General features: G+C 50.6%; 1 protein-coding gene across 1 annotated transcript; it reads right to left on the bottom strand.

Moving 5' to 3' along the window:
- Positions 1-243: 243 nt before the first annotated feature.
- On the bottom strand, positions 244-2637 carry LOC120840297. The gene is made up of 2 exons (XM_040210745.1): positions 1823-2637; positions 244-358 (listed from the first exon to the last, which is right to left on the bottom strand). Exons 1-2 carry the CDS (start codon positions 2635-2637, stop codon positions 244-246), a joined length of 930 nt encoding a protein of 309 aa, XP_040066679.1.
- Positions 2638-10847: the final 8210 nt, after the last annotated feature.

The raw sequence follows: 10847 nt of genomic DNA, 5'->3' as shown, positions 1-10847 counted from the left end.
CGCGTGCGTAGAGGTGGAGATTAAAATCGGCTGGCTGCCAGTGCACCGACCAGGGCTGTACCCAGAAAAAACTTTCGGGGGGGGGGGTCAGAACCCCCTAACCCCCCCCCCCTGGTAACGGCCCTGTTTCTGGGAATGGCCATGGCATCATTGGTGCTGGTCGTGCGAGTCTCTTGACACACACGACATCCCCGCACTGTAGCCGCAATGTCTTCATCTAATGATGACTCCTAGCCACGGTCTTCATTTTGGCGATCCCTGGATGACCTTCATGCAAGAGTCGTAGAACCTCTGGTTGTAAGGATCTTGGGATGACGACTCTTGACCCCAACAGGATACAGTTCTCTTGTACGCACAGCTGAGTTGTTCGAGGAGCGTACGGTTTTAAGTCTGGGTCATGCAGCTCAGCTCCAGACCACAAATGATCTCGAAGCTTCGACAAAATCAAGTCTTTTGAAGTGGCGTCAGCCACGACAGACGCAAATAGTACGCGAGGATAGGCCCCCTCGAGCATAAATACCTCGGCTGGCCGCTCGATGGAACATGGAGGAACTGGCAGCGGCAGCCTACTCAAGGCATCCGCATTTGCTATGTGTGAACCAGGTCTGTACTCCAGTTTGTAGCTGTAAGCCGACAGCATCAGTGCCCAACGCAGCACACGTGGCGAACAGGTCTCAGGTACAGGCTTGTCCGCAGCAAGCAGCCCCAGCAAGGGCTTGTGGTCTGTGACCGCTTCGAAGTCACGGCCCCACAGGTATTGCCGGAACTTAGTCACACCAAATATCAGAGCCAGGGCTTCCTTGTCAAGCTGACTGTAGTTGCGCTCAGCCGGCAGAAGACTTCTAGATGCAAACGCAATTGGTTTCTCAGCACCTGAATCTTCTCGGTGAGCAAGGACAGCCCCAATTCCGTACGGCGACGCATCGCAGATAAGCACCACTGCTTTCTTCGGTTTATAATGCGCCAATACCGCGGCAGACAGCAGTAACTCCTTGCTCTGACGAAAAGCCTGTTCCTGGTCCGCACCCCAAGTCCAAGGCGTCTTTGCCCCCAGAAGATGGTTTAACGGATGTAGAACGCTGGACAAGTTAGGCAGGAACCGACGATAGAAATTGACCAGTCCCAGGTAGCTCTGCAGCGTTTTTACATTGGTAGGCCTTGGAGCTTTCAGTACTGCGTCAGTCTTTTCTGGGTTTGGTTTAATCCCGCAGAGCTAACGACATGACCCAAGTATTTAACCTGGGGAACCAAGAAATCGCACTTGCACAGCTTCAGCTTCAGCCCAGCTTGCTGCAGCCGACTCAGCACTTGGTTCAGGTTTTCCAGGTGGTCTTGATCGTTTTTCCCTGTCACGAGAATGTCGTCGAAATATACAACGACGTGCTTAAGTCCTTGCAATAGGTTCTCCATGTCTCGTTGAAAGATCGATGGTGCAGAGGTCACACCGAACGGCAGGCGAGTGTACTGGTACAGACCTCGTGGAGCGTTGATGGTAACCAGTTGTGACGACCTCTCATCAAGTTTAACTTGTAGGTATGCATCTTTTAAGTCCAACTTGCTGAATTTCTCGCCTCCGCTCAGCTTAGCAAACAGGTCCTCCACTCGCGGGATGGGGTACTTTTCAGGTACAGTCACAGGATTCACAGTGACTTTGAAGTCTCCACAGATGCGAATCTGCCCATTTTGTTTCAGGACCGGTACAATAGGGGCAGCCCATTCCGAAGTCTTCACTGGACGTAGGACTCCCTCCCGTTCCATGCATTGCAACTCCTCGTTGGCTTTGTCAAGCATCGCAAATGGAACTGAACGAGGCTTGAAAAACCTTGGTTTGGCGTTGTCCTGAAGATTTATCTTTGCGGCCACCCCCTTGAAAGTTCCTAGACCTTCATCAAAGATACTGGAGTATTCAGCAACGAGGTTCGCAACAGAAGTCACGAAGTTGACATCCTTCGCGTTAGAAAGCTTGATGCCAAGGCCTTTCATCCAGCCACGTCCTAGCAGAGATGGGCAGGTGCCAGGGACAACATACAGGCTGTCCTGACATTCGCGGTTTCCAAGTCTCACCGTTGCAGTAAGGCTTCCCTGAACTGGGGAAAATTCACCTGAATAGCTTTTCAGCATGATGCGCGACGGGTCCAGCTGCCTTGATGGAAATTCGCGTCGAAATGTCTCCTCAGACACAACAGACACGCTAGCTCCCGTGTCAAGTTCCAGCAGCAATGGAGTCGCGTTCACCGTAACTTCCACTCGGAAAGGTTGGCCGTCGACTGCAGAAGATGTCATTTCCCACATCTCAAAGACTTCTGGCAGTGAGACATCTTGCGACTGGCCCGCTTCGTCCAAGGTGTGGACCGATCTCGGTATTCTAGTGGACGTCGTCGGGCCGCCGGCGGTTGCATCCGCTGTCTTCCCCTTGCACACTCGTGCCGGATGCCCCTTTCCCCGACACTTGTGACAAGTGGTACTTGCATGACGGCACTGTGTGGCGTAATGCTCGCCTCCGCAACGAAAACACGAGATGGTGCCAGTCGTCCGCTTCGGGTTCACAGCTGCATTGCGTGACACTGTGTTAGCTGACGCGAGGTTTGGCTGGATAGACGTCGATAGCATCTGCGAATCTTTCTTCGCTGCTTCCATTGCAACGACCGTCTTTTTTGCCAGGTCAAGGGTCAAATCTGGAATCTCTAGGAGTCGCCTTTGTATCATCTCGTCGTTAATACCTCCGACGATGCGGTCTCGCAGCATTCTATTTCGGAACACGCCGAATCCGCAATCATCCGTTAGCTTGTTCAGACGAGCAAAGAAATCCGCCGCTGTCTCACCGTCATAACGCATCCGTGAATTGAACTTAAAGCTTGCGACGACTTCCGAAGGCTTCGGTGAGAAATGCTCGCCTAATACCTCAAAAATGGTTTCTAGGCTGGCCTCCGACGGTTTGACAGGAGCCAGAAGATTTCGAAGCAACGGATATGTGGCGGGTCCAAAACACGTAAGTAAAACAGCTCGCCTTTTCTCATCCCTGACATCGTTGGCGATGAAGTACTGTTCAACCCGCTCCCGGTACTCGCTCCAGTTCGTTTCAGTGTCAAACGGCTCTAGTTTGCCGACCACCGGCATTCCAGAACAGGCGCACGGTCCGACGGCAGCAGTTCAACACTTCCACTTCCTCGTCGCCACTGTAATGTTCGGCGAGTTCCCGGGACAGCGGGGCATTGACGAGTGCACGCAAGCTTGCCCAGTGTTCATCTGTTTTAATCTTGTTGGTTGGAAAACGTTTATTGTACAAAAAAAAGGAAAGTCTTGCGACTGAAGTCTTTAGACTTTAAACAAATGTGAGGGGGGGGAGGGGAGGGGTCGCGCGGTACAGGAGCTTGCTACGCGGTGCCTAGATGAATCTTTTTATTCCTGTAGAGGCGATGAAGTCTAGGAGACTCTTAAGCAGCTCCTTATTGCGTTCTGTATCTTCTAACGCTTGTAATGGTTGGGTCCATTCTTCATAACTTATTATCCTTGCTGAGGTCTTATGCTTCATCCTCTTTTCTTTCCAGCACTCGCATTCCCAAAACATATGCCTTAGGCTTCCTGTGGTCTGTTCGCAGAAGGGGCAGCCGCTATCTTGGCTTATGCCTTTTCTCCTAAGCGTACATGGGTCGTTCGTGGCTTCGGAGTGCAACCTCCTAATGCAAACCCTTTGCCACCTACTGAGCCTCATTGTTGGTAGGGCAGGAGGGATAGGTTTAAGTGCATTAAGTCTGGCCCTTCTTCGTTCCTTATTGACGTCCCTGGCCTCGTGAGGAGCGAAGTCAAACGGGTCCCGTTGCTCGACGGGCACGATGGCTGGAAGCGTCGATCGGTGGCGATAGTATTGGAAGATTATCTCCGCCTTGGCTTCCCGCTCGGCCCTGTCTTGTCCAAGGATCCCTGAGTGACCGGGAACCCACTCCAGGTAGAAGTTGGTGTCCTTGCTTCTTGCTTCTTTGATGTTTATCATGATCTTTTGTGCTGCCTTGTCCATGGTGCATGGGTTTCGAAGTTCCTCGATGGCCTCTCTAGAGTCCGAGAAGAGGTATATAGTCTTCTTTTCTTCATGGCAGTGGCTCTGTATGGCGTCGGCCACTGCTTCTAGTTCGGCCCTTTTCACGTGGGTTCCTTCTTCCAGGAGCCTTCGCCCATAGTTGTTCTTTGTCGTGTTAAACCATGCACAAGCCGCTTTTCCCTCCTTAGTAACTGTTGCATCGGTGTAGATGACCCGGGTGTTTTCTTTTTTCTAGAGTTTTTTTACTCTCCTCAGGTGCTTCATCCCCGCAGTTTCCCTGTCCCTGACCTGGTCTCTTTTGTCTGGTACGTATGTTTTGATTAGCGCCGATTCCCACGGGGGAGGTTCTTCCTCTGGTTCCTCCACTTGTAGACATATGTTCCTCATTTTAATGAGTATCGCGCGCCCTGCCTTGGTGCCGTGAAGCCGAACTTTTTGGGTTGTGGCCGATTCTTCCGCCACGTCTTCAATTTCGTTTAGCTCTGCCCATTTTCTTACTTCCTCTTTCCGTGCATGCTTTGGTAAACCGGTGACTACTCTTTGTGCTTTTCGCATAAGGATCTCGATTGATTCTTTCTGACTTGAACTGAGTGTGGTGTAATTGAAACCGTAAGTCGCCTTCGACACCAGGAAAGCCTTAATGAGCATTCTTAGCGTTTCTTCGTTGGCTCCCCATGACTTCGTTGCTGTTCTTCTGATAATACTTAGAGTATGGTTCCAGTTTTTTGTAAGCGCTTTAAGCCAATCGTTCGCTTTTCCGTTCTGGCATATGTGCATCCCTAAAATTTTTGTTGACTCTGTCGGTTGCAGCCTTGTCCCTGCCAAACAGAAGATATGCTTGCCTTCGTGTTTTTTTCTTCCTCCAGGTGTGGCGATCAGGATGAGAGCCGTCTTGTCTGGCGCTGCCTGAAGGCTCACTTCATGCGTGAATTCTTCGATCGCCTTCAATCCTTCTTTAATTGCGTTTGCTTGGCGGTCGTAAACTCCTCCCTTTGTCCAGAGGGTGACGTCATCTGCGTATATGGTGAAAGATAGATTCTTGATATTGTCCAGTTTCCAGGCCAATCTAGTCATAACTATGTTGAAAAGGGTTGGTGATAAAATTGACCCTTGCGGTACTCCTATGTGGTTTCTCTGTGTTGGTCCCCTTTCTTCTCCGACGCATACCGAGTATGTTCTGTCCCTCAAGAATTCTTCGATGAATTTGAGCATCTTGCCTTGAATACCGCAGGATCTGGCACCCTTTAGGACAGAGGAATGTGGAACTAAGTCGAATGCTTTTCGAATGTCTACAGCGACCAGTATTTTTGGAGTTGCAGTAGGCTTTTTACTGGTGAGATCGTGATGCAGAAGAGCTAAACTATCCTGTGTGCAAAGTGCCTTTCTGAAGCCTGTTTGCATAGGATGTAGCCTGTTTTCATGCTCTATAGTCCAATTGATTCTGCCAAGCACCATCCTTTCCATCGTCTTGCAGATGTTTGACGTCAGCGATATGGGCCTTAGGTTTTCTATCTTGTCCTTGGGTTTATTTGGCTTAGGGATGGGCACCACGACCGAGTGTTTCCAACTTCCTGGTAGTTTTCCGTCTTCCCATATTTCGTTAAAGTATCTGAGCAGAGCTCTCTTGGCCTCTTCCGGAAGGTTTTTTAGCATCGCCGTTGTGATGCCATCGGTTCCCGGGGCTGTGCCCTTTTTAGCCTTCTTGATAGCGTAGTCGAGTTCTTCTCGAGTAAATGGCAAATCTTGTCCTTCCCTGCTCTCTCCAACGCCAATTGTTTCTTTTCTTTGCTGCTGCGGTTGTGGAAAAAAGGTTTCTCCTAACTTTTGAGCCAGTTCCACTTCCGTAACGTTGAGCTTCAGGGCTAGGTTGCTTGCCGTGTTTTTTCCTTTCTTTTTTCCTAGCATCGTTCGGTACGTACCCCATAGCTTCTTGACGCTTGTTTTATTGTTGAAAGTCCCACAATGTTGTTCCCAAATCTGTTTTCTGAGATTTCTTGTGTACTTTTCTACTTCCCTTGAGGCCTGATTTAGTACTTTCCGTCTTTCTTCATTCTTTTTCCTTCTGTACCTCAGCAAGGCTTTATGTCGCCCTTCCTGCAGGTTTAGGAGATTATTGTCCGGGTTTGGGGAGCCTTCTTTGACTATAATTTTTTGTGTGGCCTCATCAGCAGCTTCTTGTATGAGATCTGTAATTGTCTTTTGTTCGATGGTATTAAGCTTAGTTGTTAGTAGACTCCTAAATTTGTCCCAGTTAATGACGCTGACTTCTCTCTTTTTCATTGTCTTGTTGTGTAGCATAATGGCGATGGGTGCGTGATCGCTACCCCATGGATCATCTAGGATTTGCCAGTCCGCTTCTGAGAGTCCTTTAATCCATGAACTGTCCGGAGATGAATCGGATTGGTACTTGTTCCCCATTCTCGTAGCTTGTCCCGGCTGATTAGCGCAGAGAAATCTGTTTTTTCGCATTTGCTGTTTTAGTTGCTCTCCTCTTTTGTTGGTTAGGTTGCCCCAGAGTTCATGTTCTGCGTTGAAATCTCCCCCGATAAATGTTTGGTCTTCCGTGCAGTTGTTGACCCACCTGAAACTCTCGTCTCCCATGTTTGGTCTTGTGTAGAAAGAGTAAATAAAGATTGTTTTCTTTCCCATTGTAAATTTAGCGCCCGTAACCTCCTGATCTTCTCCACAGCCCCATGATGTATCAATTTGACTTTGCGGGTGCTCCTCTTTAATTAAGATTGTGGCTAATCCTTCTTTTTTCTGTTTTGTTTGGTTCGTGATTGCCGTGCAAACATTGTATGTTGTGTATCCCCGGATCTTCATCTCCGGGTGTCTTGCCTCTTGTAGAAGGATGGCATCGGGGGCTCTTTCTCCCCAAGATTCAATCCTACACTTCAGTTCGTTTATCTTCCCCTTGATTCCTCTACAATTCCATTGAATAATCCAAAATGTCTTTTGTGGTGGTTCCCACCCGGACATTCTACAGCTGGCGGAATGCTCTTTCCATATTTTGTGTGGCTGTCTCCATGGCTGTTATGATGGCCGATGTGACCGCCGCCGTTATTGCTTCGACGCAATCTTCCATGGCTTCTTTGAAAATTGCCACCTTCTTCGCATCAGCCTTTATAACTGCAGCAAAAGACTTCTTGGCGTTTGTTCGTGTGTTGGCTTGATCGATAGTTTTCTCCGTTGTCTCTTGTGCCATCTCCCGCATCTGAATCGTTGTTGATGCACTCGTCGGTGCTTGCCCCTTTACCGGTGTGTAGATCGGCACTTTTAGCGCTGTCTTGTCGACCACCTGTCCTTTTGTTCGAGGTGCGACATCGGCCTTTATCGGCGCCCTTTTGGGGCATTGGTAGCTGAAGGCCAGATGTTCCCCACCACAATTTGCACAAGTCGGGTTGGCGCTGCAGTTGTTCCCGACATCTGCGGTGTGCGTTTTGCCGCAGTTCCTGCATGCTTCGTTTTTGCTTTTGCACTCGTCAGCTTTGTGCCCGATCTTGTGACACCGGAAGCAGACAACGGGTCTGGGTGTGTAGGGTACCACTGGCCTTATGACCTGGCCAATATATACTTTTTCCGGCAGGTCCTTCCCCTCGAAGGTAAACATTGCCGTCTTGTTTCTTTTCCCAATAAAGTTGGCAGATACGATCTTATGTGTTGCACATTTTGCATTTCGTAAGTTTTCAGGGCTGATTTCGTCGCTCCATGCATAAATCACTCCTCTGATGTGGTTGGTGGGTAGACCAGAGATAACCTTGACTCCGACATTGCTGCCATCATTCTTCGTAAAACTCCCAATTTGTTTGAGTTTCTCGAATTCGCCTTCATTCTTGGTAGTAATTACAAAAGCTTCACTTCTCTTATCATGCCTGATCCTAATTCCGTTTTCATGCGGAATGCCAACTTTGAGTAGAGTGCGTTCTATCGTCTCGGGGCCGACGTTCATCGGCTCCCGTGGCTTTTCGTTGCGAATTTTGATCTTGTAGATCCCCGCGTTACTCTTCTTTTTTCTGTGGACGACATCGATCCAGGGGTTCGGGTTCCTGTCGTCTTCCTTGCATGTTTCATCGCTCTCTTTAGTAGTGACTGTTTCCTCGTTCTTGCCTGGCGTTTCTTCGCGTTCATCGGCTATATCCTCATCCGCCGAGGAATATTCCTCCCGCTCTGGAGTATTTGGTCTTAGCCTTTTTCCCTTGATCGCCTTCCGCGTTTTCTCCTGTCCTTCGAGCCTCTCGAGTCGCTCTCGCAGCATTGTGTTTTCTTCTTCCATCTTTGCTGCATTAACAACAATTCTAGCGGCAATTTCGTTTATAATCGCGGTCCAGTCATATAGTCCTTCCGATGTTCTGTAGCTCTCTGGGTCGAAACCCTGAGGGAGCTGTGTCGGCTTGCCTTTCTGAGTGCCGTCGTCCATTTCATTCGCCCGCGGCAGCAGAGTCCGTGATTGCTTTTCGCTGGCTTGGTTGTCGTCCTAGCCCAGCACGGGCCGTCGTCTTCCCTTCCACCCGAGATAATCTTAACGAGATTTAAATGCATAAAAACACGTTTATAACGCGTAATTGTGTCTAAATAGTGCAAGAAAAATAAAATTTTATGGTGACGATGGCAAATTGCAGCAATTGGTTGCTGCGTGTGATCGCGGGCGGCCCGTGTTGCTGGTGTTGCGACGTAAAGTTTCTGGGAGAAATTGCCCCATCTGAAGCTGGCCTGAGTGGCGTGAGGGCCATCAGTACGTGAGGGGCGTGAGGGGTGTGATGGCCGAGAGGGCGGTGAGGGGCGTGAGGGCGGTGAGGGCGGTGAGTGGCGTGAGGGCGGTGAGTGGCGTAAGGGCGGTGAGTGGCGTGAGGGCGTTGAGTGGGGTGAGGGCGGTGAGTGGCGTGAGGGCCGTAAGGGCCGTGAGGGCGGTGAGGGCCGTGAGGGCGGTGAGGGCGGTGAGGGCTATGAGTGCGTGAGGGCGGTGAGGGCCGTGAGGGCGGTGAGGGCGGTGAGGGCCGTGAGGGCGGTGAGTGGCGTGAGGGCGGTGAGTTTCGTGAGGGCCATGAGTGAGTGAGGGGCGTGAGGGCCGTGAGGGCGGTGAGGGGCGTGAGGGCCGTGAGGGGCGTGAGGGCTGTGAGGGCGGTGAGTGCGTGAGGGCCGTGAGGTTCAGTGAGGGTGAGTGAAGGGCTGAAGGTGAGTGTGACTGTGAGGGTGAGGGTGAGTGAGGGCCTGAAGGTGAGTGTAGCTGTGAGGGTGAGGATGAGTGAGGGGCTAGGTGAGTGTGGCTGTGAGGGTGAGTGAGGGCGACCTAAAATGCCGACCTCTGGTGGCAGGAGCAAATCATCGTCGATGTGAAGAGCCGCGGGTGACTCATCAGAATGGAGACTGGGGTCGTCTGTAAAGTTAAAGTGAATTTCACGGTTGGCGCAGTCAATGAAAGCGGCGGTTGAAGATAAAATATCCCACACAAGAATGACGTCTGCGATGCAGCTCAAGAGCGCGGTAAACATTACCACATATCGGTTGCGACCCGCCTGCAATGATGCTGTACAATATCCTAGCGGCTGCACTATTTCGCCATTTCCTATACGCAACAGATGCCCCAGAGTGGGGAGTGAGGACTTCGCGCAAGCGCCTTCGAACACGTTCAGGAATGCAGGATTTCGCTGCTCCAGTGTCCATCAAAGCGTGAAAATTTTGCCGTCCCATTTGTACAGTTATGTTCCTCGGTCCCAGTAACGGAAGATTTTATATAATTTGTGAAAGTGCAGCCTGACCTTCATTGTCGATGCAGGCTGCTGGGTTTAGTTTGACTGGTGCGAGGTGGAAGGGCTAAGGATCATTGAAGGGCGAAACTGAGCGGCGGCGATTAGCATAGGGTGACGGTGAACGACCACTGCGGGACTGTGCTGGCGCGGCGGGGCTGGGCGAGTGGCGGTCATGAAGATTTTGTCCGGCGTTATTGTTGTCTGAATAGGATATGCGAGAATCAGGGAAGTGCCGGAAAGAGGAGTTATCATTACGGCGGTGGTCATAGGAAGAGCGGCGGTTTTCGGAGTTATTGCTCTACTGTATTGCGGTATTGCTGTATTGACGAGGTTGCCAGGATGATGAGGCGGATGGAGGTGGACATGGCTGGTATGCGCACAACGGTGTTGCGGGGGGTGTGGCTGGTCTGTAGACAAAAGGGGCGTTCGGCAGGGGCTCTAGGGCAGCACGAACCTCGTCACGAACCGAGGAATGGATGTCAAGGCGATGACCGGAGGGTTCCGAAGGGGGCGATGGTCCACACTCTTGTCCCAGAAAAAATCTCAACTTTTCTCGGATGATGGTGCGTATCATGGTTGAAAGGGTGTTGTCGGGGTATGACCCATGAGACACCCCAGGAAGACGATCGAAGGGCCTCTTAAATATTCGCGCGTCGTTCAGTTGGTTATACTTCCAACATTCTGAGACGAGCTGGACCACGGTTTGCGGAGATTTCGGAGCAACGATGGAAATTAATTGTTGGGATGTGGGGTTCGACTCGGCCTCACAGTCGGAGGACATCTTCAATATTAGCTGCTGATGTCTCGGCTGTTGATTGGTAAAGGCGGAGCAGTTCATCTCGTGCTTTCAGTTTATGGTGTTCCGGTTGACCAAAAGCCTCCGCAAAAGCTGTCTTGAAGCCGTCCCATAAAATTACGGCTTCCTCATCGTTGTCGAACCACCGAAGGGAAGTATCCTTGAGGGAAAACACAACTGGCGAGCTTGAATGAGTCATTTCACCCGTTGCGCTGGCTTAACCGTTCATAATTATTTAGCCAGTCCTCCATGTCTGAGTCAGGACATC

Source organism: Ixodes scapularis, unplaced genomic scaffold (assembly GCF_016920785.2).
Source record: "Ixodes scapularis isolate PalLabHiFi unplaced genomic scaffold, ASM1692078v2 PGA_scaffold13__105_contigs__length_92229423, whole genome shotgun sequence".
NCBI lineage: Eukaryota > Metazoa > Arthropoda > Arachnida > Ixodida > Ixodidae > Ixodes > Ixodes scapularis.
Note: the sequence above shows the minus strand (reverse complement) of the source record. Positions and strands in the feature narration are given on the sequence as shown.

Coding starts and splice junctions, on each gene's coding strand:
- LOC120840297 (XM_040210745.1), bottom strand. CDS start 2,637: ATGGAAGCAGCGAAGAAAGATTCGCAGATGCTATCGACGTCTATCCAG. Junction 359..1,822: donor CAGGACAACGCCAAACCAAG/GTTTTTCAAGCC, acceptor CGAACAACTCAG/CTGTGCGTACAAGAGAACTG.